At 49.3% G+C, this 26723-nt stretch overlaps 8 protein-coding genes across 8 annotated transcripts; 7 read left to right on the top strand and 1 right to left on the bottom strand.

Moving 5' to 3' along the window:
- The first annotated feature begins 192 nt into the window (after window positions 1–192).
- K444DRAFT_97189 (carbohydrate-binding module family 21 protein) lies at window positions 193–3060 on the top strand. The gene is made up of 2 exons (XM_024888844.1): window positions 193–345; window positions 475–3060. The coding sequence occupies exon 2, from the start codon at window positions 622–624 to the stop codon at window positions 2650–2652; it is 2031 nt and encodes a 676-aa protein (XP_024731997.1). The 5' UTR covers window positions 193–345; window positions 475–621; the 3' UTR covers window positions 2653–3060.
- Window positions 2898–4044, bottom strand: K444DRAFT_97288 (uncharacterized protein). Its single transcript, XM_024888846.1, has 2 exons — window positions 3489–4044; window positions 2898–3395 (listed from the first exon to the last, which is right to left on the bottom strand). Exons 1-2 carry the CDS (start codon window positions 3963–3965, stop codon window positions 3144–3146), a joined length of 729 nt encoding a protein of 242 aa, XP_024731996.1. The 5' UTR covers window positions 3966–4044; the 3' UTR covers window positions 2898–3143.
- Window positions 4045–5123: 1079 nt separating this feature from the next.
- Window positions 5124–5342, top strand: K444DRAFT_514614 (bola-like protein; the record flags this gene model as incomplete). The annotated part of the gene is made up of 1 exon (XM_024873545.1): window positions 5124–5342. A coding segment is annotated over one exon (219 nt), but the record flags the coding sequence as incomplete, so codon positions are not given.
- Window positions 5343–5985: 643 nt separating this feature from the next.
- K444DRAFT_617534 (NAD(P)-binding protein) lies at window positions 5986–7095 on the top strand. The gene has a single exon (XM_024881150.1). It carries the CDS (start codon window positions 6069–6071, stop codon window positions 7047–7049), a length of 981 nt encoding a protein of 326 aa, XP_024731994.1. The 5' UTR covers window positions 5986–6068; the 3' UTR covers window positions 7050–7095.
- A 159-nt stretch (window positions 7096–7254) lies between these two features.
- K444DRAFT_617533 (fructose-bisphosphate aldolase-like protein) lies at window positions 7255–8674 on the top strand. The gene is made up of 3 exons (XM_024881149.1): window positions 7255–7457; window positions 7509–8011; window positions 8210–8674. The coding sequence occupies exons 1-3, from the start codon at window positions 7371–7373 to the stop codon at window positions 8490–8492; spliced, it is 873 nt and encodes a 290-aa protein (XP_024731993.1). The 5' UTR covers window positions 7255–7370; the 3' UTR covers window positions 8493–8674.
- A 2138-nt stretch (window positions 8675–10812) lies between these two features.
- Window positions 10813–12050, top strand: K444DRAFT_617532 (uncharacterized protein). Its single transcript, XM_024881148.1, has 2 exons — window positions 10813–11378; window positions 11437–12050. The coding sequence occupies exons 1-2, from the start codon at window positions 11196–11198 to the stop codon at window positions 11698–11700; spliced, it is 447 nt and encodes a 148-aa protein (XP_024731992.1). The 5' UTR covers window positions 10813–11195; the 3' UTR covers window positions 11701–12050.
- Window positions 12051–13319: 1269 nt separating this feature from the next.
- K444DRAFT_97132 (uncharacterized protein) lies at window positions 13320–15173 on the top strand. The gene is made up of 3 exons (XM_024888842.1): window positions 13320–13519; window positions 13608–13804; window positions 13853–15173. Exons 2-3 carry the CDS (start codon window positions 13691–13693, stop codon window positions 15062–15064), a joined length of 1326 nt encoding a protein of 441 aa, XP_024731991.1. The 5' UTR covers window positions 13320–13519; window positions 13608–13690; the 3' UTR covers window positions 15065–15173.
- Window positions 15174–23632: 8459 nt separating this feature from the next.
- On the top strand, window positions 23633–26221 carry K444DRAFT_617528 (putative Arginyl-tRNA synthetase, cytoplasmic). Its single transcript, XM_024881147.1, has 4 exons — window positions 23633–24118; window positions 24177–25381; window positions 25429–25842; window positions 25897–26221. The coding sequence occupies exons 1-4, from the start codon at window positions 23834–23836 to the stop codon at window positions 25901–25903; spliced, it is 1911 nt and encodes a 636-aa protein (XP_024731990.1). The 5' UTR covers window positions 23633–23833; the 3' UTR covers window positions 25904–26221.
- The last annotated feature ends 502 nt before the right edge of the window (window positions 26222–26723 follow it).

Genomic DNA, 26723 nt, shown 5'->3' with positions numbered 1-26723 from the left:
GTATTGTTCGACGCCGCGCAGTGAATCTCCTCACTGGCTATCGGCTCGCATAATCACTTACCGGCAGGCAAGAAAGACGTCATTGACTCCCGGCCTCGCTCACCCCCTCGGAGGCGATTCGCACCACCGCAACGCCCGGGACCAGAAGGAACAGGTAGAAGAGTCACAATTCAGTTGGCTCTGTCCTGGCACCATCTCGTCCATTCAATCAGCCTCTTCCTTCGACTTCTCCCCTCGAAACGTCGAACGATCGCGCCTTCCGAAGCAAAACGCACAAGTACGATAGCTGGAATACGCCGTACTTTGACTTTTCTTCAGCCGCTTTCCCCGATTCACCAACTCTTTGTAAGTTTAATCACACGCCCTCTGATGTAGCTCCTACTCCCGCCCTCCGCCGCACCTACAATTGCCTCGACAAATTCTCTCTTTTCTTCGTACCGAAACCTGAGGCTAACCTCAGCCTTCAACATCTAGTGCAGTAGCATACTCAACGAGTTTTTGCCGGAGAAACCAAATGCTTTCATAATAAGTAGGAATTAGACGGCTCCTCGACAACTCACCCGAGCAGAAGCGTTATTCCCACAGACCACATTCCTCATATCGAAGGCGTCGACCGTACGGATGCCTTACACTCCTCCCTCCCAGCGATCCCCAGCTGCGTCCGCCCCTCACTCTCCAAACCTCAGTCGTCGCTCGTCATATCAACCCGGCCATTCGTCGGGTCCCGCTACCTCCAGTAGGCCTGAACTACCACGGTCAACCTCCTACCTGACGAGGACCCATCGACGGACAACGTCGGTGAAGACTGCTTCCTTCCAACCTTCTCTCGAGCCAACACCCCCCGGAACCGCAGAAGACGAGTACAATGATACGAGCAGCTTAGCTGCTTTGAGCAGTCTCAGACAATCCCCACCCCCAGTTACCGGCGACGCACAAATACCTGTCGGTGCTGTTATTTCACCACCGGACTCAGCATCAAACTCGAGCGACGATGAAGAGACAAAGGACGAGAGGGGTCGGCAATTAGAAAACTTGGCAGAGCTACAAGCTGCCATCAGGGTGATTGAACAACATCGGGAGAGCTCACCAAACCGGACGGCAGTGGAAGTCTCGAAAGCCAACCGAGCTTTGGCCTTGATCATGCCAACCGAGCCCAAGACTGACAACAAGCCAACGGCTGTCCACGTCGAGAAGTCAACAGTCGACACCCTTCGCAAGATTGCCCACAACAGATCAAATACTGACTCCTCCATCTACGTCAATATACAGCACACTCCCGAGACGTCACTCAGCCCATCCGATGAGGAGTCTGTTTCCGACGAAGATGAACCAGAAAGGTCAAGGAGGAAACCGCAGATGCTCAGGAAAAAGTCAGGCGAGCTGGTCAGACCAGCACTTCGACCTTCATCAGCACGGCGGCGGCCTTCGAGTATGCCTGGCACGCCGACGTTCTCTAAAGCTGTTCACTTTGATTCCCACCTCGAACATGTCCGGCATTTCCTCCAAGTTGATAGGCCATTAGCAGTCAGCGCCGGCTCGTCGCCAGTCGAGGCTTATGAGAGTGACAACGAGTTTCCCTTTGGTGAGGATAACTCACGTGGTCCTCCTTTTGAGTGGGAGATCGTGGTCTCCAACTTCCCTGCCGAGTCGCCTATCCGACTCGCAATGCCCGTGAGAGTCGAGAGGGTCTTCCTTTCTTCAGACAACAAGACTCTAGTTGGATCAGTCGCTGTTGCTAACCTGGCATTCCACAAGCATGTCGTCGCTCGCTTCACATTGGATTACTGGAAGACCACGTCAGAGGTCATTGCCGAATTCAATCACGACATTCGCCAACCGAAGCGAGAGGGATATGACCGCTTTAACTTCAACATCAAGCTTGCAGACCAAGCCAACCTTGAGGCGAAGACAATGTTCTTCTGCGTGAAGTATGCTGTTAACGGCAAAGAGTACTGGGACAACAACAATTCCACCAACTACCAGGTTGACTTTAAGAAGAAGGCGAAGCCACAAAACGGCAAGAAGGGTATGCAAGGTGCCGCTTCAAGACCAGTCAATTCTCTACCCAGAAGCAACAAGAAGTCGCCGACTGAACGACCCAAGTCTATGCCCGTTGCCTTTGATGACTTTGCTGATGGATTCGATGGCAAGTTCAAGATGGATGACTTCAAGCAACCTGTGCACGACTACCTCGGCGAGTCGGGCTCGCTTAGATTGAAAGGAGTGAAGTCGGCCATCAGCCTTGGATCGGACAATCTTACCCGACGCCTCGCACCACCCCACGGACAGGCCTTTGGTAATCGATATGACTTTGGTGCTTCCTTGTCTGCAGCAATCAGTGCTGCAAACACAGCGCTGGGTGATAAGAGTGGCTTGGTGATGAAGGCACCCCCCAAGAAGCAATCAAAGAAGATCATCCCCGATGCCGAGGAGACCTCCTCTCCACTTGCAATGTCAAGCAACCAATCAATGAGCAAGACTGCTCCACTCCCGAAGAACCTTCCGGCCATGGCTTCCTCCAGTGGTACGGACTCGCCTCGTCCAGCTGGTACTGAGAAGCCTATATTGGCTTCCCAATCGTACAATGAGTTGCTGGACAAGTATTGTTTCGTACGTACAAACGAACACCACTGGAAAGCCCAGGATGGTTGAGCTAATTGATACTACAGTTTGGATCCGCGAAGCCTTCCCCACAGCTTAAGGACGGTACATTACGATCCGGTCAATATGATGGTACCAACGAGGACGGGTATATTCTAGGCTCTGTTGACTCTTCGGCAAACAACTCGCCAGTTATGATGGAAAAGCGATCACCACCACGAACAAAAGTTAGTACGCAGGCGTCTCGCTCTACTTCGCCAGCCCCCATGACGGGCTTCGTTTCGGGTACGTCTCCGATGTACCACAACTTGCATGCTGGTTTTCTTCACGACACTCATGCGGCCACAGCAATTCGAGGTTAAATTGGACGCTTCCCATATTGCACCAGTCACGAGATGAACAATGATCAAGCTTTACGTTCACACGAACGATTCTTTCCGACACGATGATACGGCCTTGCCTAGTCTGTTCAGAGTGGAGATCCAGGATTGGATTAGGAGGGAAGTGTTCTTACTGGCTACCTCTTCATTGAGCGTAGTCAATTAATTTGAGTTCCCGAGGCGGATGAACCGAGTGTTAATGGGGCAATTTACGACCAATGCTCTCAACCGGAGCAGTACTTTTGACGGCAATTCTTCCATCCGGACTGGTATTGAGCATTTCTGCGCGGTGGGATCATGATTGCTTTTGCTTTGAGCTTTCCTCCTTGTACTTTTGAGCGTCTTTCTTTCTTGCATGTTATTTGTTTCAAGGGACAGTTGCATGCTGCTGCGGTACTCTTCAGCGCGCCTACTCTCCTCTATCCGCACATAGACTGGGGATTTTTAATTTTTGGAACTCTTTTTCGGGGACTCGGGATCAGGGTTCTATGATGAGGCTTTTCCTGCCTCTTCCAGTTCGAGTTTGTCTTGCCGTTTTTGGATTTCGGGGAAAAAGTTGTGGATTCTATCCCAGGCTGGCTGGTATGTGGAGAAAAGGGCTTTCTCATGGGTACATACGAGAAAATGGGAAAAGGGAGGAATTGAATGGACGGGATATCGGTGGATGAATGCAATCGAGGGTGCTACGATATGAAATTTGCGAATGCAAGCAAGCAAAGGCTGTCTTCCGGTTTCGGCGGATAGGGACTCGGGATCAGATGTCATACCGTCTTTCTGTTCGGGCTCGCTGATGGGCTGAGCTGAACAGAGATGGGATGCGCATACCATGCCACCGGCAAGCAAGCAAGCATGACACGAAGGGGAATTCAATGAATGAATCAAGGAATTGAGATTGGTTGTATTCTCAAATGGAGTGCCACCGATTGGTTGTGAGCTCTGTGATTGTGACTTGTGAATCGGATCGTGCAGCTGAATACCAACCATGTCCTGACCGCAGGCGGGTGAGTTGAGGTGATTATTCGGCTCAGTCCCGACGTCTTGCAGTTTGCATTTCGTATCGCATTCACCGCTTTGGCCCCGGGTTTTCTTTTGCTTTTTCCCACTGGCCGCAAAAAGTTCCCTAAATGGTCGCCTCGGGCTTTTCTACCATAGTTTGAATGGTCTAAGCTTCTTTATCTGATCTGTGTCGATGTTGAAATGAGACGAGATGAGATGACATGGCGGTGACTGAATCATGGCACTTTGGATTGAGTTTTTGGATGCAGGATGACGATCTTGTGGGATGGATTCTTGTTTGTGGGTATTCAGAGTGGATTGCATTTGCATTTGAGGTGAGTGGGGAGGTGGGGTTGAGAGCCGAGAGCACGTGGGGGGCATGATGAAGTTTGGGTTTGTGGCTTATGTGGGTCGTGAGACATGTGAGATGCTTGGGTTCGAGACGGTCATGTGATTTGAGAGCTTGACAGGGGCGAAGACGGTCTCGCTTGACGCGAGGGGTGAATGACTAAGCTGGTGGGGCCGGTTATGTAAGTGTCGGCCGAGGGATTGAGATTGGATGAGAGCTTGACCTGAGTTTAGACGAAAACATTCAACGACACACTGCAAATGTGGAAAGGGTGCAATTGCATTGCGTTCACTATAAATATATAAGTGGCTTGCTTGGATTCCCTCCCATCACTACCATTCCATACTCGAAGGGAACAGGCAGACGCATCGAGTCGAGTGAGTCGAGATCAAAGACGACACCACCTTCCCACACATCACCTCACCTCACCTGCGAACGCAAAGCATAAGACCGAGATGGAAAAAGCAGCATCAGCAGGCTTACGGCGCTGTCTAAAACTCAACGGCACACGAGCGCTGCGCTGCCGCGTCCCCTCATCCTCGGCGTCGAAATGCGTCGCTACGGCTATCTGTCCTGCGAGAGGGAAGGGTGGCATCAGCACATCGTCCAAGTCCCAAACAACGCCATCCACACCTCTGCCTAGATTTCCAAAAGACAAGAGGATAGAAAAGCGCGTGTATACTACGTCAGAATCAAGCTCAGTCGCCGGAACCATCGGTGCGGGCGAGGCCGGCATTCCAGAGGAGGCGGCGAGAACAAAGGAATTGTTGGAAGCACCGGAACACCTGAACGCCAAAGAGAAGGAAATCTTCGAGTTGTTGAACAAGGAGTTTAGGGCGGAGAAGCTGGAGGTGCAGGATATAAGTGGCGGGTGTGGCAGTATGTATGGGATTGAGGTTGTGAGTGAGAGGTTTCGCGGACTGAGTATGTTGAGGCAACAGAGGTTGGTTAATGAGGTGCTGGGGGAGGAGATTAAGGGGTGGCATGGAGTGCAGTTGAGGACAAGGGCGCCGTGAGTGGGAAGAGATGAGGAGATGAGGTGGGGAGAGGGGAGGGGCTAGAGTAGGCCGTGTTGAAGGGCGGTTGGCTCCGGTCTGGGGTACCTTGGTCGGGATAAGATGGCCAGAAGGAGAGCTGTCTCATGGTTGGGGAGACCCCTTCGGTCTTGGAGCGTTGCTGAAGACGGTGAATTGGCCAAAAAAGGAGCTGTCTCAAGGATAAGATGAATGCTCTCTTGAAAGAACGAGTGATGCCGAAGCAGTTTCAATATATATGCTTGGAACAAGGCATTGTATATTATATTATGATTTGTTAATGAAAATACGCAGCTTTCTACGCAGAAGTTCAACCTAAAAACTGATTTCACACCTTCAGCGATCCTTCTGAAAGAATTATATTAAATATTGATAATAAGCAAGCGTTATATGAAGACTCTAACTTCCATCGTCACAATCTCTAAGAGCGCAATCTGTTCTCTACACTTAGCATGTCACTCTTTTCAGCTCAATTGTTGATTGATTTCGTTGAGGGCATCATGTTGATGACCTTCCTTGAACTCGGGCAGAAATGTGCCGAGCTCGGCGTTGATGTCGCGACGATGACCTCCTCTTCTCGGGAAACTTGCACCTTTCAAGTTAACTTCATTTCATATATACCACCACTCCTCCTTCAACATCTTCTTTTCGTTCCATTTCCCCTTGCAGTATTTCCCCAAGGGTAATTCATTTTAAATCTTGTTCACAATGCCCAACGTCTTAATAACAGGAGGAGCAGGCTTCATTGGCCAGCTCCTCGCCGAACGCCTGCTCTCAGAACCCCAATACAACCTCATTCTAACAGATATAATCCTTCCTCCGATCCCGCCAAAAGCAAAACATTCCAAGAATGTGAAATCCATCCAAGCGGATCTCTGCGATCCCGCCTCTCTCTCCAACCTAATCGACACCTCCCTCCCTCTGGACGCAATCTACATCTTCCACGGAATCATGTCCTCGGGCTCGGAAGCCAACTTTGAGCTCGGAATGAAGGTCAACCTGACCGCAACTGCATCTCTTCTCGAGGCTCTGCGGAAAGCGCAAAAACCGGAAACGTCACCACTGCGAGTCATCTATGCGAGTTCGCAAGCCGTCTACGGCCAACCTCTGCCAGAAATCATCGACGAGACCGTCATGCCGACACCAGAAGGCAGCTACGGCGCACAGAAACTGATCTGCGAGACGTTGATCAATGATTACACTCGAAAGGGCTATCTAAATGGTTTCTGCTTGCGATTCCCCACAATCTCAATCCGGCCCGGAAATCCCACACAGGCCGCATCGAGCTTCTTGTCAGGCATGATCCGAGAACCGCTGAATGGCGTGGAATGCGTGATTCCGCTGAAAGATCGGAGTTTCAAGTCTTGGCTTTGCAGCCCTAAGACGTTGGCCGAGAATCTGGAATACGCGTTGCGGGTTGATGGCAAGAAGTTGCCGAGTCATAGGAGGGTGGTCAATATGCCGGGGATTGGGGTCACGGTGCAGGAGATGATGGATGCGTTGGCTGCAGTCGCCGGGAAGGACAAGTTGGCACTGTTGAAGGAGGAGACGGATGTGGAGATGGAGAGGATTTTGAGGAGTTGGGGGACGACGTTTGATAATGAGTTGGCGTATGGGTTGGGGTTCAGGAAGGATGTTAGTTTTGAGCAGGCGGTTAGGGATTATAAGGAGAGTTTAGAAGGCCGATAGTAGAACATATACTAAGAACTATGGTATTTCATATATTTCTGTCCCGATAGTTGGTTTTCGAGTTGTACTTGTCTTGTTGGGCAAGGCAGCAAGAGTGGAGGAGTCCCCGGGATACCTTCCCCACTGAGCTCTGGCATAGTGGGGTAAATCCGCTGACATCTTCAACCCCACACACGTCTCCGTTCTCGGGTCAATAGTAACGGTCTTCATCACTTTACCCTTCAGGCTATTGCTACTCTTTATATGTAAGAATATTTATTCCGCTCACTTCCTCTCCTTCTTTCCTTCAATTCGTACCAAAGCCATACCAAATTCGTGAATATGCCGAAATCAATGAAGGATAACAGAGCGGTAAAGATGCTCAGGGCGGCGGAAGAGGGTGGATATGGAGTTGTTGGCGTTGTGTCTGTAGGTTATTCCCCAAAGTTATTCCTTGGGCAATTTCTGATTTCAGAGCAGTATAACCTCGAAACCATAACCGCCGTCGTCCGCGCCGCGGAAAAGAAGCGTTCCCCAGCACAAATCCTCCTCTTCCCCTGGGCCCTCCACTACTCACCCCTCCTCATCCACCTTGCCGTCGCAGCCTGTAAGACAGTCACCGTTCCCATAGTCCTACACATGGACCACGCCCAATCCGAAGAAGAAATCATTGCTGCGTCCGACTACGACTTCGATTCCATCATGGTGGACATGTCGCATTACGAGAAGGAGGAGAATCTCGAGAAGACGGAAAGGATCACCAAGTTCTTGCATGAGAAGGGGATTGCTACGGAGGCGGAGCCCGGGAGGATTAATGGTGGTGAGGATGGGGTTAAGGATACGGGGGATCTCGAGGGGCTGTTGACGACCGCGGAAGAGGCGATGCTGTTTGTGGATACCGGGATTGACTTTCTGGCGCCGGCTTTTGGAAATATTCATGGCAATTATTGGGGGATTGAGAATATCAAGTTGGAATATGATAGGTGAGTGGTGGTTTCTATCGTTGGGTTCTGAGCTATCAGAGATTGGGAAATCACCTTGATATTTGGTCCGTTGGAGGGAGCAACTGCTTCACTAGTTGGTCATATGGGGTCAAGAGCTTTATTTCGGAGGAGTTCTCGAGTGCTGTGACTCGGTCTGCAGGTTCGCACGAATTCGAATGAAGCTGACCCCTTCCTCAGACTCGAGAAAATCCGAGCAGCAACGAAAGGGCGAGCACAACTCGTACTTCATGGAACAAACACCTTCCCAGATGCAACAATGCAAAATTGTATCAAAGGAGGAATGACTCGATGCAATGTAAACGATCTCGTCTTGCACACATATAGCAAATACGTAGCAGAAAATACTGGCAAGGTTCCGCTGACGGAACTTATGGGCAAAGGGACGGATCTGATTCAGGAGTTGATTGAATACCAGATGGACGTTATGGGATCGACGGGGAAGGGTGATGTATTGTATTGAAAATTACTTTGACTAGTTAGGGTTCTGGGAAAATGTATAAAGAAATGAGAGGTTTTGAGGAAGTGTTCATTTGGAAGAGGGGGTGGTTTTGGGAAGAATTCACTTGAAAATAAACCAAGTTTTCTTAACAAGCGTTAGGCACAAGCAGCGGTGAGCATCGCTTAATAAATCCATACCTCTGCCCCTGGACTTCTCTCTCCATCTATTACACTTCCCCCCTCTCCCGACAGGAGTGGTACGACATTTAGGACCTAGAGTTTAGCCAACGGGCTCAAGGGACATATATCTCACACTGAGAAAATTTCGTCTAATAGAAGCCGTCAATAGTTGGAGGAAACTATTGGATTCGTCCTCTCTCCAATGGTCTAATAGCGGCCCAGTAAAGAAGGGATTTGACCTATGGAGTGCCGCAAAGGAGCTGCTGACTTTGGAGGTCTAACACAGTCATTGGTCCTCGCACCACTTGTTCTAAACCATAGTCAAAGAAATTGAGCATCCCATTGCAAGAAATCTTATTCGTTTTGTTCCTAAGCACATGGTTTATCAAATTCTTCATGTGTTGTTTACCATTTCTTATTTGTGTCATCTAGGCACGGGGTTCTGGAACTCAACTTAATCATAGATGAAGAGAGAGTGAATACAAATTCAGAAGCTTGTTGCATATCGCACCTCTCAAACGGATTGCTCTCACCTTTGAGATTGCCCGTAGCAAACTGGCGAGTGAGAAGTCGGATGGGCCTCCATCCGGAAATCCCATGAAACAAACGCGAGAGTTCCCTGGCCCCGAACATATTCCGAGTTTTTACTTGATCCAATTGCCAATATTGGATATGCAACAAAATGTCGAGGATGATATTTTGAACGTGAGGTGATTGGAGTGCGGTAACTGACCTTTCCGATACATTACAAAAAGACTTGAAAATCTCAATGTCTAAGGGTGGCTTCTTACAATGGGGAAATGTGCAACAACAATTTGACCGTCCAGATTCACCTCAAAATTCTGGGGTAATTCCAATGTACGAGAACTTTTGGAACATTGAGGCGATGTGCGACATGTGGATATCAGAAACCAATGTCGTCGCTCTCGTGGCTCGTGCTGGGGATTATTTTTATTTCAAGCATACTAGCAGTAGTTCTAGGAGGTAGAATTCTGTGGAGAAGGCTGGGTTCAAGCTTTCCAAAGAGAAACTCGCCTGGCAACCCATGCCATCACTCTCCTCTCAGTCTCAGAGACCCAAATGAGTGCATGAATAGCAAACACAGGTTCATTGAAACCATCTCCTAACCAGACTCGCAATGGCTAGGAAACAATTTAAGGGGCTGTAGACCAGATTAATCTCAGGGGACAACGTCAACTATGTTTCTCCCATGATTATGAGAAACTCTTCTCGGCCTTCGAATGGGCAATGAAAAATTCTTCTCTATCGGAGGTATGGTAGAAAGGATGAGCAATTGGATGTAGAAGTTTAGAACAAATGGCCTAAACTTCAGTAGAATGGGAGGGGATGCTCATTAATCGGACGTTGTGATTCCGACATATAACCGACAGCCAGTCCGTGGTATATAGACCTAGGAGAAGAAGTGCAGAAAATGATATTATGATCAAAATTGGAAGCCAATAGCTCCCATGGCTTTGACTTAAATAGGGGCCAGCAGCGTCAAAAGTAAGCAAACCCCTCTTCTCCTGCCTAAAGGGTGCATGTAGATGCACATAAAGAGTAGAAAGAGACAACATGTTGCGCCTTCTATTGAAGCACAGTAATACTATCCCCCCCCTTGAATAATTACGAGTGGGTCCTTTGGTAACGCCACACTGAAACTTCGTCAGTATCCCCGAATTAGGAAATATCAGGTGCTTTCGAGAGCCGCTATTCGCTATAGACCCTCGATTGCGCGCCTTTAGTGGTGTGAATCGTGGCATGAGAGTGCGGCGAATATTGGACCCACTCGAAATTGTTCATGGGGGGGATAGTAGCACCCCCGCCCGCCCGTGAGGGGAGCAGTCTTATCGCCATGATATCAGCCCACTTGGCTCAGATTTGAATGACGAATGCAACTCACATGCATCGAAGCAAGCCGGTCTCCGTTCTGGAAGATGATGAGAAGGTGGCGTGGTGTCTCAGAGTGATATCATGTAGCCAGTCGGGACTCGGGACATTGACAGCGCCAATTTGCGACCCCGGAGCAGGCCGGCCAATTAGGGATCCCGAGACTGGAAGATTTACAGGGCCCAGACGCCCCAATCGTCAGCGATTGGTGTGGCCCTGAGATGAGACTGGCGTGATTCTGGGTCTCCAGAAAGAACATCTGATGATCCTCTGAAGATACAGGAATCACACCATAAACTCAGAAAACACCATATCTGACAGCAAATTCACGAATATTCGCGGGAGGAGATCGACGATGGGGCACAATAAAATTTCTCGTACCCGAAGTCTAGAACGCACTCTCGTTATAAGGACTGGGCGTAGGCCAGGGCGCCCAGTCTGTCACCATCGCGACTATCAATAAGTCAAATAGACAACATCTTAGAGTACCGAATCCATACTACCGGAAACACTCAATCCTCACTTGATTCTCAAATACGGTCTTGTCCACAATACCAAGACTCTGCATCCCACAATCAGAACCAGTCAACCACCGAGTCCGTCACCAAGCCCTGAGATAGAACATTCGACATCAATGAGAGGATACTTTGGAATTATGGCCGAGAACTCCTGCGAGCTGAACGGCAACGGGGAGAAAGTCAAGCTCGAAAATGCGGCCAAACACCTGCTGTGGCAACCACGAAACGATGGCACTCCCAAGCAAGAGCCATTGTGGCATTTGCAGGTCAGCGTTTTGAAAGACCAGGAAGGGAGGGGCGACGCCCCGAGTCGCAGATTTGTGGGTTTCTTCATCGTCCCACAGCATCAGGTTGAATCATTTCTAACGGAATAAATAGGCATTCAAATCAATGCATCATCTCACACACGCGGCAAACCAACTAGAGTCTGCGTTCAGCGACACATTTGAATTGCGCAAGTGTGGTGTGGAAACCCCTGATGCTCAAGGGGGACGAGTCAACGACGGAAGAAGTGAAAATATCACCATTGAGTTCGATACCAAGACCGCCAAGAAGGGCTGGTCAGAGTTCCTGACGAGTCTGAGAGACCTAGAGGATGAGTGGGAGCGTGAGGCGCAGCATGAAGGCCTCAGCGTGCTTTGAGGGGTACGCGGGGTAGTAGGTCACACACCACTGAGTATGGAAAGCCTTCTGGCGTTGATAAAGGCGACACTCGTCTTGCTTGAGTGGGTTCTATAATTGGTAGGAGAAAACGGAAAGAACCCAGCTTGGAAACAGTTTGTGTGCTGGACCACAGTTGGATAAAATATGGTGTTGGAAGACATTGCTTCAGGTTAGAAGGGGAAGTTTCGGGAGCATTTGAAGGTGTTCTGGGACCAGATTTTATAAACAGACTTGCTCAAATAAGAAATTAGAGATATAGATCAATACTTCCAGCAGCCTGGCCCCTGGAAAGACCTTCCAGGAACCGTCGCGGGATTCCCCATTCGTGCACCCAGCCCAAAACCTTGCCGTCTTGGGGCAGCCCACCCACGTAGGGAAGTATAGAAAACAAGTCTTTAGGCGGCCTCTGTCGAACCAAGGACAAGTTTTCTCGCCTAGTGCAAAGTGAAACATGAGCTGAATAACTCCAAGAACGCATTTGTCATTATGCTGGCGTTGACTTGCCTCGGTATATTGGTAAAGTGTTTGCCAATATAACAATGTTCAGAAACACTTGGGGAGCACAAGTGCTGGTGTTTAGCGAGGGAGGCGAGGGCCACTGCAAAATTTCCATTCCCTCTTCTTCAACAACAACTCATCATTAGCATCGCTGACTGCACCGCGACAATCACGATTTTCTCGCGACCGCTCAGGCGATGGAGCTTTTCCATCTAAAGAAGCCGTCGAGAAGCGCAACCCCACAATGGCCCGTGGTTCCGATGACAGATGACGTCCTGATACGAAACACAGAGGTGCATGAACTCGTGGACTGTGAAACTCTCGACACCGCCAAACCTTGTCGCCAGTGGCCCATCTCGGCCAAATATGGCCCAAAAAGTTCTAATAATGATTCGAAAATGCATATGCGCAAGTGCCCATCCGTATGATCGCCCACTATGCCTCTACGAGATGCATCAGATGTCTGCAATAGCAATGCCATAGTCAACCTCGCGATTATGGATTCGAAGCCGAATCAATGGTAACGTCCACACAAGGAGGAGCTTTAACGGCGATGGCGTGCTGCAGGTGGTTCCGTCTGGAGTCTGATCTCATCTCAAACTTCTTTCTTTCTTCTCTTAATTGTTTCCGTTCTCCACATTGCTCTCCACATGTCCCAGCATCATCCCTTCTTGCTCTGCAGGCCATGATGCCTCTTTGCTGCCTTTGCAAACTTACATAATAGTTGAACTTACTTTCTCGAAGTCTATCGCCAGCTGACATTATGCATTTCGATCCCTCGCTGGAAGAGGCTTTTTCCTTGGTTAATAACTTCATCGAAAACTACGCCAGCCCACTCTTCGAGTCAAGCACCCCAGAAGATGTTCAGCAAGCAGCACCGGTAGCAACTAGAGCTCAGGATTTCAAGTCGTTGATCACAGCTGCTCCCGAACTTCGTCTTCGTAATGCAATCCCGGAACCTCAAGCGGATTGCCAACAGGCTTCGCAACAAATCCAGCAAGCTTCACAGCAAGCATCTCAACAGATACAACAAGCATCTCAACAAGCTTCCCAATCGATACAACAAGCTTCCCAGCAAGCATCACAAGCTTCTCGGCAGGCATCACAGTCAGCTTCCCAAGCCATACAACAGTTTTCAAATCAAGCCTCCCAGTCTATCGCCGCGGCCTCAAGAAGTGTATCTAGTGCAGTATCATCTGCTAGTTCTGCGATTGCGAGTGCGCAGTCTTCAGCTGAGCAAGCCATACAAAGAGCCAATCAGTCAATGATGAGCGCTCAAGCCAGTGCCTCATCAGCTCAAGTACGTCTTTCCCTTGAAATAGTATGAATAGAGAACTGTGCATGCCATAATCTATTTGACATCAAGATTCTAATACCTCCAATCACAGTTAGGTGCCAGTTCAGCAATACTTCAAGCAGGAGCTGCAGTGGCAGCGGCAACAGGTAAGTGGCCACGCTTCTTCAAGTCCATATGTTCATCTTAATAAATCATGTTTTAGGTTCTGCAGCAGCAGCAGGGTCATCCTTCCTCTCCGCAGCAGCAAAAGCAACTCAAAGTGCGCAGAATTCTGTAGCAGCAATAAGCGTAAGCTCAAGATCTAGGTTGAGAACCTCAACTCTAACATGCGTACAGGCCGCTGCCGCTTCTCAAGTCTCTCAGGCAAGCCAGCAAGTGAATGCTTCGCAAACAGCTGCCGTCACCGCAACTCAGGCAGCTCTTGCCATCGTTGGAAGTATCATCGCTTCTACCTTGATCACCATTCTCATCTACTTCCTTGTCATACGGCACAAGAGGATAGCCAGAAGGCTATCACGAGAACAGCAATCGTCAGCAAAAACAAATAATTTTGCAGACCCAAAGTTTCCACCATCGGCCCAGAATGCCCCAACAGTTGCAGCTTCTCAGTCTAACTATCCCGCAACAAGGACTGGCCCTATGAGCGGGTCTCCTAACCCATTCTCACTATTTCCAACCGCGAGTGGAGCGAAGTCCTCAGAAAAGCGCGACTCACTTGTTAAAACGACAACAGTGCCGTGGAATCCATCAAAACCTCCAAAGGTACCTACGCTGAAAACATGGCTGAAGGTCCAAGATGGCGTCTCACCTTTCGGACCAATTAACCTTCCTACCGAAACGAAAGACCCTGGTCCACTGGGGGGTCAACTCAGATCACCTTTACGAAGCATCGATACACGTGCCCCAAAGAATCCTCTGATGCCACCCAAACTCCCAGTGGCAACTCAAAGTCCCAGTTTCCCCTCATACATCGGCAATAAAGCAACAATCATCACCGTACCAAGGAGTCCACTGACGTTGCCGACCAGCCCCAAGCACTCTACACCAGGTCCACACTACAGAGAAAGCAAAGCCTCGGTATGGACGGACGACATACCCTACCAATCTCCCTCACCCCTTCTTCAATCGCCACCCAAACAGAAGAAAAGTGGAGGAACACCAGCGTCTCCCTCAGTAGACAAAAACTACGGGATGACGATCCCGTCCCCGAGGGCGCCTGTCCGCACCACAGCTGAATGGTTCGCAGCCCGTGAAGATGCCAAAGCCCAAGACTTCCCCAGTCCATCCTCAGCATACATCTCAACCGCCAACATCGGTATCGGGATGAAAGCGAAGCCGTGGAGGCCCTCAATAGGCTTACCGAAGGGTCCGAGATCGGGATCAGGACTACCGAGACCGGAACAGAGGAGTGTGAGGAGTGTAGAAGGGGATATGCAGGGACTGAATAGGTTTTTAGCGCCCGGGGATAGGGCGAGTCAGTATTCGAGGTTTGGGAGTGATAGGAGTGAGAGAAGTCAGCCGACGCCTGGGGTGGGGAAGGCGATGTGAATTATTGTAGAGGGTTATCGTAGATATTGGATCTAAAGCGTGGGATATGGGGCGTTGAGAAAGGTGTGGTAAGATGAGAATTGTAATAAATAGCATAGTATTTGCATATGAATCATTCATAACTACCGCACGACTCAGTCTCTCCCGTTCCCTAATCTCAACTTCTTGAGCTACCCAAAATTCGCATCGTCGCTCATCCCCACCCGCTTAATATTCACATGCCACCCTATTCCTGCCCCTATCACCCACCCGGCCCCTCATTTTCCGTCCCCTCTTCGCACAACCCAGCCTCCACGCCACAGCCCAGTCCCAAGCTCCCGATTAAAGCTCATGAGACAGCGGCATCCTCCCCACCCTACCAGAGAAACAGAGGCTTTGTCCCTTCTAATTTCCAACTTCGGCTCGCCAACTGGACTTGGCACCCCGCCCTTGTGCAGATCTAACGCAACCCTAATTCTGGAGGCGAGAGGGGCGGCTGTCACACCACGAGCGAGCGAGAATCAAACCCGTTGCCGCGGCACGGATTCCGAAAAGAGGGCCAGAGAAGTGGAAGTTTGGTAAGGAAGGAGAGGGTAGAACGGAAGAGCTTTCACCGGAAAGGTTGGCGGTTCGGTTTGGTGACGAAGGATTGACAGGATATTGCAGAAAAGATCTCCGTCTGGAGTTGGGAAAGTGGATGTTGCAGTAATTTTGATCGTTTTAACTTCAGGGTTGTGATATTCTCAACACTTGACCCCTTCCAGCGTGTATTCTAGATTCAATACTTTCGAGTGCGCTTCGATGTTCGATTTTTTGTTAGACGAAATTGGATGTGACGGTTTCAAGGAAGACTCGGCGAGAACCATTTCGTTCGGGGGACAAGTTCAACGAACTCCGTATCCAAACTGACTCAAAAATCTTTCTAGTGAAGACGAGATTTTGTTCGCAGATTGTGCTGGCGAGCGAGTATGCGCATGGCTGCGAAGACGTTAATTTTTGCTAAATCTCCAGACAATTCGGTCGGTTTCTCTGCGGGAACTGTGATATTGATCGACTTAACCTTAAAGGAGGAGCATCGCAGAAGACCAGTAATTTGATGCGCCTATGGAGTTTCCTTAGTATAAAAGAGATGACCTTGCGATAATTTCTCGCAAAAGTGAAGAGAGGGTCGTGAATTCAGGGGTTCGCTTAACCCGCCCCTCTAGAATGGTTGAGAAAGGCCCCGCAATACAAAAGAGAGGCAAAAGAGGTCCCGTGCAGAGCCCAAAACGACGGGAAGTATCTCGCGCACGCTGTGGCGCGAGAGAATACTTCCATTTCGAAAGGAAAAATGGCAGAAGTCTTGGTTCCAACATCCGCAATCGATCTGAGACGGTGCGAAAGCGACGATTCGGCGTCTCAGGCTTGAGAGGGAGAGGTTTTGTCCAGTCATAACCCCAATAACCCAACCAACTCATCGGGGAAGAACTCGTGCACCATTTCATCCTTCTGCCATTTCAAAAACATGCTGACGACCTCGATCTAGGGGCATCCCACTGATCTCTTTTTTTCCAGATTTTGATTCGGTTGCATTTTCCCACGACGGCGCGACGGAGCCTGCGGAGATGCCTCCCCTCAATCCACAATGCTCGGCAACACCAGGTCGAATGAACTCGACCCCCCGTCATTATCGTACGACCATTATTCTGGGACTTGCTTCATGGTTGGGGACGAGGTTGGGCGAGAACGATCTGGCTCATATACCTCGCATTTCGATCGACAATCTCCCATGCAATAGGTTCCGGTCATACTGTAAATCTGTGCCCACGGCGGGGACGGGATACTGCAGGATCGATCTTCGATATCTTTTGCAGCCAGCGACAATCTTTGATCTGATCCCATGCAGAATAACCCGTGCCGCTCTTCTTGCATATTGATCTTCAATATCCCTTGCAAACACAAGCTGTACGGCATCACTCTCAAACTTGAATTAACTCTTCTGGTACAGACAGGGCAAACCGTCCTACCCATCCCGCAGCGTGGTTTCCAACATCCTCACATCCCTCCCCATCTATCCTGGCCCCGTCCACCTCGAGCAAGCAATGCAAACTGTCCATGCATCTCTCAGCTCGATCCCAAAACCCATTGCGCCTCCCGTACATCATGGAAGCTATTGACGGAGAGACATAAACAAGATATTTTGAGCAAGTGCTGCAAGAGTTATCACATCAACAACCGTGGCTGCACTCACCGCACACGTTTATTTCTTCATCTCCCCAAGATTCCTGCAAGACCACGAGCACATTGGCGATGTCATCATAGATTCAGAGAAAAGATCAAAATTTGATCTCGAAATATCGAAATGATCCCTTGCCGCCATCCGGCACTCATCCGATAAAGTGATGTGCACGGCCCGGGCATGTCCTCCAAACCTCAGTGCAACCCGTCGATCGAAAGTTCCAGACGCGCGCGCTTCGGGCGCCTTCGTTCTAGAACTTGGACCCCTCAAGCATGCCCCCCACCAGTGCGGCGGAGTTGCGTTACACAAGAGTGAAAACCTGTTGACGCGGTGGCTTGTGTCACCCTACTGAGGGTCATTGCTGAACAGACACATGAGGTTGCATACCGGAAAAGGCCCAGGAGGGAGGGGGGCACCGCATTGGGCCCCGAACATTGAAACGGGACCTCCAAATTCTGGGAACGCGGCTTGCATGAGGCTCACCTTTCAAGAGCTCTTCCAGCCCTTTTGGGAGCACCAGACGTCATTGTGCACCTACCCAACGGCCATGTTGCATCCTTTGGTTTTTGCAGAAAGGTGGGCCGCACGCAGTGGCGCCTTCACCAGCATTCGTGGCTATTCTTCACGTGTGCTTGGCAGCGGGTCGAAGATGAGGATCTGCTGGGTATCTCAGTTCCCGGTTCCTGGGAAAAAAGCAAATATAGCGTAGAGAAGAGAGGGTCAGCGGCTGGAGCTTCGGATAGGGGCAATTTATATTTGAGGGGTAATGAAAGAGTAATTGATGACCTTGTACGGGATGATTGTAAGTGCTCCAATGCTTTTTGTTGTCGATTAATGAATCATGAATTCGGATGAGAAAGATCAGGATTTTGCAAGTGTATCTTGGAATTGCAGAGTGAGGTTGCTCCCATGGTCTGTCTCTGCTTCGCCGTCCCAAGGCAGGAAGAATCGAGTCCTGTCTTAGCCATGACTGTGAATGCTAAGGAGGGTTGTGATCGACAAAACAGTTCGCAGCGTGGGTAGATGGGAAGTGTCGAGCAAATTGGGACTCCACAGAAGGAGGGGCTGACACATGGAAATCACTGTACGGGTCATTTTGAATATCTAAAGTGTCTTATTGAATCTTGTTTTCTCCTGACATGCAGCGAAAAGTCTCCAGAGAAGTCCTGCTTGGTCCATTTTGCCCTGTCCAAGCACTTAAAAGTTCTGACTTAACTCGGGCAGTTGTCCCTTTCTCTGAACCATGATCAAAGCTTGTATGAAGCTCGGGTGTGTTTTTCACAGGAGACTAAGCTTCTCTCTCTTTTAAGATAGGATTGGTAGCCCCGGGACTTGTCCATTCAAAATACCTATACTTGCTGCCAGAAATCATGCCTGACCTCATCCGCAACGTGACGATTCTCATCCTTTGATGGCCCTGGGAGCAGTGGAATTGTGATACGCAGGCTGCAAGTTCTGAGATGGCTAAAAGGAGGGATGCTTAAGAGATTCAGTGCATTTTGGCAGATGTCTGTGTTGTCTGCACCGAGATCCTCGCCTTACTGAATATATTTTCATCTCTCCAAAATACAGTCAGACTAAAGATTGACCAGACAAGCCTGATATCCCCTTTAGTGTTTGATGTAAGTTGTGGTGAAAATGTGCCCTTCGTCTGAGTTTTGTGTTGTGTCGACTGTTGAGGTGGAATCGGAAAAGGGGTTTCGGTCGCTAGAGTCGGCAGCTGGAAATCGTGGATTTTCGAGATCTAGAAGGAACAACGCCTAGACGACGCGTGAACCGCTCTGTGAGATGCTATGGAGGATCTCGAAGGTGAGAGAATGGAGAAGAGATGTCGATGTTCTCGTTTGGTCACTGTTGGAAATGTACACCCTGCGGCGAGATTAGAATCCTGCGACAAGGGGAAGCGTTAGGCTAAACTGACCACTTAACTCCTGGCAAATTATTCTACAAATCCTTAATTACTTGTGAGAAAGAAGAGACTTCGAAGAAGGGGTTTTTGCTGCATCATCGTTTTCGGGAACTTGTTCATGAATTTAGCAGGCGTGTTTGTGGGTGATTTCACCTGAGAAAATGGAGGAGGCTTGGGCAGGGGGACGCTCAGAGACCCGGAAAACACAGAGCTGAGAAGAAACAGCCTATTCCCCACATAGCCATTCCTCCTTTCGGGAGGGGCTAATCCTGCGGTGAACTCTGTTCGGGCTTGATTTGCCTCACTGCCTTGTCACATTGTGCAAACCTGTGCAAACATTCTGTTGTTTTACAACGTGAAACTTGCTCTGGAGCGGTCCATTAAACTCATTAAATAGCACAGACTATCAGATCTGCCGATGCAGCGCCTGGAAAACGCGGGAACCTTTCACGCCATGTTTGCCACAATCTCTGCGCGTCCGCCAAGCAGACCGTCCACGAGGAGCCTTGTTTCCTAGCCTACCAAATGAATGTTGTATCTGCCAATTACCAGACACCACCACGCTCCATCATCTGTTACATTCCTTAATCCCTGGCAAGAAAAGGCCACGTCAGGCGTGGAGAGAAGCGAATAGACCGGGGGACTGTTCGTTGATGCCGCACCACTCAAACGTCTCTCGAGATATTAGCAAGTGACCTCCTTCATCAAAAGCAACGCCCGCTCGCCCTTGAAGCCCTATTATTGACGATATCTCGTCATTGATTGCACAGAGAGGCATAGAACAGTCTCGTGCCTCGTGAGTGGATTCGAAATGGTCTGATGCGGCAGAGGTCGCCGGTGCGAGTTGTCCCGAATCACCTTTAACGTTCTCGAACTCGATGGAATACTACGCCTCGTACTCAGGGAAGACGTCGCGAACGTGGGTTCTCCAGGCGTCCGGATGAGTGGATCGTCTCTTCTCGTCTGAAATTATATGCTTGTTCCGGCGCCGCTGGTACATCAAGAATGCCATGTATATCAAGATCGTCAGTGAACAGAGACCCATTCCAGAGAAGATGAATAACAGGAGAACAGGATGGCTGACGATCTCCATATTGTACTGATAAGGTCAAAGAAGAATTCATGAACTAGGCTGGATGGGGAGACTGAATGGACCGCAGCTAGTTCGTTAGGGCTGCGTAACTTTCCATCTGCATGAAATGACACACCCGCGGCATAGATCTCCACTGCGGCAATCGCGACGCAGATGGGCGCACGGGAAGAATCGGTATTAGGGATGTTGGTTAAGGTCTTCGTAGAGGATTTACTGCAGGAGATGGAACAATGATGAGTTGGCTCCGATCGATAGCGAATTGAATAGGATGCGAAACGAGAAGGAGTGCGTAGAGGTAGGAAGTGTGGTGGGGATGCTTGCAAAGAGGACAAGAGGATGTGGTGAGGCTTTGGAGATGATTTTCTTTACATCGTTCAACGATTCCATTTTGGAAAGTGCCGACGAAGTCTCATGTCGAGGCAGCAGCAAGCAGCATACAGAGCGAACCGGAGTTGGCAGCCCCGTACCTCAATCTACCAATTCGAGAACATAAACATTTCACGTCTATTCATGCTAAGTTTTGTTTCTATTTTTCGGTCGACTGCGGATGTTGAATATTTATCTGTTAGATGAGGGGGGAGCTCGCTCGTAGGGCACGTGACCGTTAACTCGACCAATTCCCCATTTCGTGGGATCGTCGTTAGTCGTCAACGCTGGGAACTGGACATAGATTCGATTAAGAGGCCTGTGTGATTGGGCCCTGATATTTTGATCTGGCTGACAGTTACGGGAATTGAGTGGTTACTACACTTCCACCCCCTCGCGGGCTTGCTCGATGAGGATTACTAAACCCAACACCTTTCTCAAAATCTGACTAAAAGATTGGACAATATGCAATCGTCTTCCCAAAATAATTCCTTTTTCGGTTCCAAAGAGCATGGGGCGTTGGAACATGTCGAGGGTTGCACCTTCCCGAGTACCCAGTTGATGTCGAGTTACTCGGGCCGCAGGGATCATCGGATACGCGGTGCAGCAACAACTCACCGACTGGCCGGAACAGATCTTCGGATAGAACACAACAGCAATGTCAGCTCCTCAGGGTTCAACCACACCCTTAACGAAATGTCTCTAACTTGAAGTAGATGAAATAGGAGTTCGCAGGTGTCAGCGGATTCAGAAATAGTTCGCGCTGGAATGAAACTGGCCGCAACAACCCCCAGAAGAGGCAGTACGTCACCTTCTTCAGACCCTGCTTTCCACCGCTGTTTCCCATACGTCTGATGAGACAAGGGACCAAAGGCCAGAAGAATCCATTTGACTTTAGAAGTGAGCGGCTTTATAATCTTCTCAGTGTTGAATTTTTCATGCCGCCATAGTGCTGCGATACTGGATTGTAATGCAGTCTAGTTCGCGGTGCGTGCTTCTAAAATGGTCCAAATTGTAGACCGTTTCTATGAGCGCAATCAAATAGCCTTTTAGGAAATTGAAGCTCTTAGAATTGTTATACAGTGTTGCAGTGTCAGGAATCTTTTTTGGTGGCTTCGGGAAGCTGGGGGCATGCAAGATGCTCTCCGGGAGAGGGCAATTGTCGCCGTGTTTTCTTTTGTTAGTGGATCAAATGATACCCCAGCACAGTGCATCATTTCCATCACATGCGGTGGAGCCTTTCCCTTGAATGATTTGCAGCCGTGTCTATGAGAGCAACCTGAAGGTATCCTGAACTATGAATGATCAAGGCCTGATATGTCTCAGCTCCAGAACGGCCGAGATCAGCACATTCGTATTATCCACATGGCTGAGACTGTCCTTACTCTCATGCCGCTTGTGCCTTCCACTCGGAATGGTTTCCACCCATTGAATAAGACCCGGAAATTCAAACCGAAGCTTGTCTTTTTGACCGCCTTGACAAAGTGAGCCTCAACTTCAGCTTGCCTGGACCTGATCGTCTGGGTCTTATGAACGAATAAACAAGGAACCAAGCTTGTCCTTGTGTTAAGCTTTGATGTTGGATGAAGTTGAAGTATCAGGGGACGTGCCGACTGATGAAAGGTATAAGATACATGACTCCAGTTATTTCAGCGTCCAAGAAGCAGTCGATCATCCTTGGAAGATCCCAATCCTTAACATAATCCAGGGCACGGCAACACCTTGCTAGTAGCTGCTTAGCAACAAGGAACTCACACCACAATCGGTCCGCTTCGGAGCTTGGTACGCAGTTTGTCTTATTAAAACCCCTCCGTAAGTTCCTTAGAAGCTTGCTTCAAGACCGGGGTGTATCTGCTGAAGACAAGGGTTGACTTCGGCGAGTAGAGCGACGGCCATTGTTGAAGGTCCAGATATTGTAAGTCTCTCCTCCACTTCCAGGGATCGTGTACTAAAGTCCCTTAAGAATTGCTTTTAGGCAATCAAAATATCGACCTTTGATCGAAATGCTTAGAATCGCAGTTCAGCCGCCGCCGCATGCGAACCCCAATGTCCCGCTATATCCTCCTCTCGTTGCTCACTTGAGCAGCGACACAAGCATTTTCGCAGAACTTTCCCAGACATGGGCTGTGGCAACACTTATTCACTATTCGGGTGAAGTTCTTCACGACCAGCTCGGTGGGAAGGTTGCTGATTCCGCACATCCACTCCCTGAAGGTGGACCTGGACCGAGCAACGCTGGCCCCGAAAGGGAGAGAGCGTACTTCTACTTCCCAGGTCTGGCGATCCATGAACCAGGTCGGTACCGCATTCGAGTGAGCCTGATGCAGATGGATTATCCGCCGGATGGGTTGACGGAGGGCGTCGTGAGGGTCCTTGAAACAGTTGATAGTCGTTCTATTACTGTCGATGACGGCGCCATCAACCATTCTAGACCAAGTAAGTGGCTGCAGCATAATGTTATTCAAGTGCTGAAAATATCAGACTCACGTGAGCGTGCCTTCTTGCGAGTCTTGAGGGAGGACGGCCAGGATATTCCTTCTCCTCATTGAGATTCAGTCTCGAGAGTCGAGACAAAGTCAGGCTGTTTGTGCAAGCTGAACTTGAGCACCGGTAAAACGGCCGTTCTTTCCTTTACAATGAAGTTAGCTGGAGTATCTTTAGAGCTGGGAGTAAGGGCGGGTTTGGAAAGAAGATTTGGGCAAATTTCGCGGCGAACTGAGTGTGAAAAGGGGCAACAAAGTTGCGGACATGAAGGATAACAGAACTCCACAATCATTTGATAGGAATAACAGCACTTTATGGTTGAGGACCGTACCCTGTGTTTCGAGCAGGCAACCAAAGGTGCGAGAAGGTGAAAAGACCTCGAATATGTAGAGTGATCAAGAATTGTGCCCGACGTTCGGCGGATGTGGGGCGGAAAGGGGTGATCACGTGATGGCCTTAATGATGGCGAGGCTGAAACTGAAATGTAAATTTCGCGGTCTAGACTTGACTCACACCCAGGTAAACAACAACCTTTGGGCTGTGACTCCTCCTTCTTCCGACCCTACGTCTCCGCACACCAAGTATTTGATGAATACTTCCTTCTCCCGATTGTCACGACAGCCACTGCATTACCTCAGACTCTGGCCAGTCCATCCCAGAAGTAACAAGCAAACAAGGCGTCTCAATTCTCAGGGCGCCTTTCCTCCTCGGACATACAGAATGGCGGCGGCAGAGTCTACCCTGGCCGAGACGCTCCGTGGCTTAAGCCTTACCACACCTTTGCCAAAATATCCCAATTGCTACCCAGAGGTCAACCCTGTAGATGTCTATCGGTCGCATCTCACCTCAATTCTCACGGAGGTAACTGGTGTCGACGCTGCAATCATATACCCCGCTCTGCAGTGGACCCAAACCTTGGAAAAGGGTGACTTGGTCTTGCCCATTCCAGCTTTGCGAGTCAAAGGGAAAAAGCCAGCTGAACTCGCAGCAGAATGGGTTGCGAAGGTATTCAACCCCCCACAAATTGATAGGGCAAAATTGACCAATTGACCTTACCCTCCAGTTCCCCGAATCGCCTCTTGTGCATAAGCCAACGGTTGCTGCCACATTCCTGCAATTCTTCTTCAAAGTCGACAAGCTTTCAGAAATACTCATTCCTTCAATTCTCAAACAACAAACCTTCTTCGGGCAAAACCCGTATCTTGGCTTGAAAGATCCCGGAGATTCGTCGAAGGGAAAAAAGAGAATAATCATCGAGTTCTCGTCCCCAAATATTGCGAAGCCTTTCCATGCTGGACATCTTCGAAGTACAATCATTGGAGGCTTTCTGTCGAATCTCTACGAGGGTGCTGGTTGGGATGTTATCCGGGTAAATTATCTTGGAGACTGGGGGAAACAATATGGACTGTTGGCTTTGGGATTTGAGAAATATGGGAATGAGGAAGCCTTACAAGTCGACCCCATCAACCACCTGTACGAAATTTACGTCAAGATCAACAAAGACCTAACCGCGGAAAAGGAAGAAATTGGAAAGCTGGAAGCTGAAGGAAAAGATGCTTCACATATCAAGAATGAGGGGCTTGATGAGCAAGCTCGTCGATACTTCAAGGCGATGACGGATAATGATGAGAAGGCAATTGCCCAATGGGCTCGATTCAGGGATCTGAGTATCAAGAGATACAAGGAGACATACGCTCGATTAAATATTCACTTCGATGACTACTCCGGTGAGAGTCAAGTGAAACAAGAGCGAATGGACTTTGCAGCCGATAAGATGGCTAAGATGAGCGTCTCAGAGGTATCAGAAGGAGCCGTTATTGTCGATTTTAGCAAACATTTCCCAGGAAAAGCCGGCAAGAGTCTCGAGCGCCCAATCATTAAGAAGAAAGACGGAACAGCCCTATATCTTACCCGAGACATCAGCGAAATGATGCAGCGAGACGATAAGTATCACTTTGATAAGATGATGTACGTGGTAGCCTCAGCACAGGATCTTCACTTGAAGCAATTATTCGCAATTATCGGATTGATGGGCTATCCTGAGCTGGCAGCCAAGTGTCAACATATCAACTTCGGTCTAGTTCTTGGAATGAGCACCCGAAAAGGAACCGTCAAGTTCTTGGACGATATCTTGCGGGATGTCGGCGAGAAGATGCACGAAGTGATGCAGAAAAACCAGGCCAAGTACGAACAAGTCGAGAATCCTCTCGCGACTGCAGATATCCTTGGTATCAGCAGTGTAATGGTCCAAGATATGAGCGGAAAGCGGTAAGTCCATTCTTCCGTGGACAATGATTAAAACTAAGATGACTAAGAATCAACAACTACGAATTCAACATGGAGGCTATGACCTCCTTCGAAGGCGACACAGGTCCCTACCTGCAATACGCCCACGCCCGTCTCTGCTCCATCACTCGCCGGGCAGGCCTCACACCCGCCGAAATCGCCACGGCGAACCTCTCTCTTCTTACCGAATCACATGCCCAAAATCTTATCCGTGTGATCTCCCAATACCCAGACGTGGTTCAAAATACGCTGAAGACGCTGGAGCCGACAACGATATTGACGTATCTGTTCAAGATGACCCATACTCTAAGCAGCAGTTACGACCATTTGCGGATTGTGGGCAGTGAGAGGGAGCTCATGTTGGCCCGGATGGCGCTGTATGATGCGGCTAGAGTAGTGCTGAATAACGGGATGCGGTTACTGGGTTTGACGCCCGTTGATAGGTGAGCTCACTTTCCCCTTCCAATATCCTCTTTAGAATGGCTAACAAAATCCAGAATGTGATATCTCAATCTTTCCAGGTAGAGCTCTTGGGGGGCAGGGATACATGCATTGATGGAGGGAATAAGGCTTTTAAGGCGTTGCAAAAGCAGACTAGAGTTATGCACACCTAGCAGCTAGATACCGAGAAAAGCATCAACATTGTCGATTATGTTTGCAGCATATGCTATGATATCCTAGAACTCAACATGTCAGCCTTTGGAGGCAAAAATCAAAAGCGTTATTTCGTTTTCGAACGCACCTTTCGTGTGCAGTTCAAGCATTATTTTGAACAGCGGGGTGTTAGGTGTGGTCAATATCTCTTCTTTGTTCCCACTTGGCCCATCCTTTTCCAAGACAAGGATAAGCAAACGAACGCGATGGTTAAGGCTGCGTGTGTGTCGGAAGTGAATTCGGCCTCGTGCTTCTCTAATCCGTTTGGGATGGTCATGGAGAATCCGCCACCGGATGCTCTCGAACAGACTTCAGTTGTTCACGGAAAGTCTTAATCTTTCACATTCTCCCTCTGTATCTGTGGATGGTGGACTAACAAACACGGAAAGCCAGTCCTGGAAGGAGGCATAGGTTGACGGTTGAGTGCTCATTGATTCGGGGTTCCTGGATACCTGGCTCGTTGTGCGATTTTCCAAGGGCACGTTCGGTGGTGATTGTAGGATATTGTTCAATTGCAGTCATTGTAGATGGATTGTTTACGGCCATCCTACTGTCGTGTTTGAGAGCGAGCCCCAGGCTCTGGATGTCTTCTCGAAGCACATCAAGGGTCCCTGGATTGGAAGCTTTTGTGAGCGATTTCTGCCTGGGACAAGATATCAGTGATGAGGAT

This window comes from Hyaloscypha bicolor (genome assembly GCF_002865645.1).
Source record: "Hyaloscypha bicolor E unplaced genomic scaffold K444scaffold_126, whole genome shotgun sequence".
Lineage (NCBI taxonomy): Eukaryota > Fungi > Ascomycota > Leotiomycetes > Helotiales > Hyaloscyphaceae > Hyaloscypha > Hyaloscypha bicolor.
The sequence above is the reverse complement of the archived record's forward strand: the minus strand, read 5'-3'. Positions and strand labels throughout refer to the sequence as shown.

What these genes read in the sequence shown, in the direction of transcription:
- K444DRAFT_97189 (XM_024888844.1), top strand. Translation starts at nt 622, where the DNA reads ATGCCTTACACTCCTCCCTCCCAGCGATCCCCAGCTGCGTCCGCCCCT.
- K444DRAFT_97288 (XM_024888846.1), bottom strand. Translation starts at nt 3,965, where the DNA reads ATGGTTGGTATTCAGCTGCACGATCCGATTCACAAGTCACAATCACAG. An exon ending in ACAAACTCGAACTGGAAGAG is followed by an intron (nt 3,396 to 3,488) that starts GCAGGAAAAGCC and finishes CGGATAGAGGAG; the next exon opens with AGTAGGCGCGCTGAAGAGTA.
- K444DRAFT_617534 (XM_024881150.1), top strand. Translation starts at nt 6,069, where the DNA reads ATGCCCAACGTCTTAATAACAGGAGGAGCAGGCTTCATTGGCCAGCTC.
- K444DRAFT_617533 (XM_024881149.1), top strand. Translation starts at nt 7,371, where the DNA reads ATGCCGAAATCAATGAAGGATAACAGAGCGGTAAAGATGCTCAGGGCG. An exon ending in GAGTTGTTGGCGTTGTGTCT is followed by an intron (nt 7,458 to 7,508) that starts GTAGGTTATTCC and finishes ATTTCAGAGCAG; the next exon opens with TATAACCTCGAAACCATAAC. An exon ending in ATCAAGTTGGAATATGATAG is followed by an intron (nt 8,012 to 8,209) that starts GTGAGTGGTGGT and finishes CCCCTTCCTCAG; the next exon opens with ACTCGAGAAAATCCGAGCAG.
- K444DRAFT_617532 (XM_024881148.1), top strand. Translation starts at nt 11,196, where the DNA reads ATGGCCGAGAACTCCTGCGAGCTGAACGGCAACGGGGAGAAAGTCAAG. An exon ending in ACGCCCCGAGTCGCAGATTT is followed by an intron (nt 11,379 to 11,436) that starts GTGGGTTTCTTC and finishes CGGAATAAATAG; the next exon opens with GCATTCAAATCAATGCATCA.
- K444DRAFT_97132 (XM_024888842.1), top strand. Translation starts at nt 13,691, where the DNA reads ATGTTCATCTTAATAAATCATGTTTTAGGTTCTGCAGCAGCAGCAGGG. An exon ending in ATTCTGTAGCAGCAATAAGC is followed by an intron (nt 13,805 to 13,852) that starts GTAAGCTCAAGA and finishes ACATGCGTACAG; the next exon opens with GCCGCTGCCGCTTCTCAAGT.
- K444DRAFT_617528 (XM_024881147.1), top strand. Translation starts at nt 23,834, where the DNA reads ATGGCGGCGGCAGAGTCTACCCTGGCCGAGACGCTCCGTGGCTTAAGC. An exon ending in CAGCAGAATGGGTTGCGAAG is followed by an intron (nt 24,119 to 24,176) that starts GTATTCAACCCC and finishes CTTACCCTCCAG; the next exon opens with TTCCCCGAATCGCCTCTTGT. An exon ending in CAAGATATGAGCGGAAAGCG is followed by an intron (nt 25,382 to 25,428) that starts GTAAGTCCATTC and finishes AAGATGACTAAG; the next exon opens with AATCAACAACTACGAATTCA.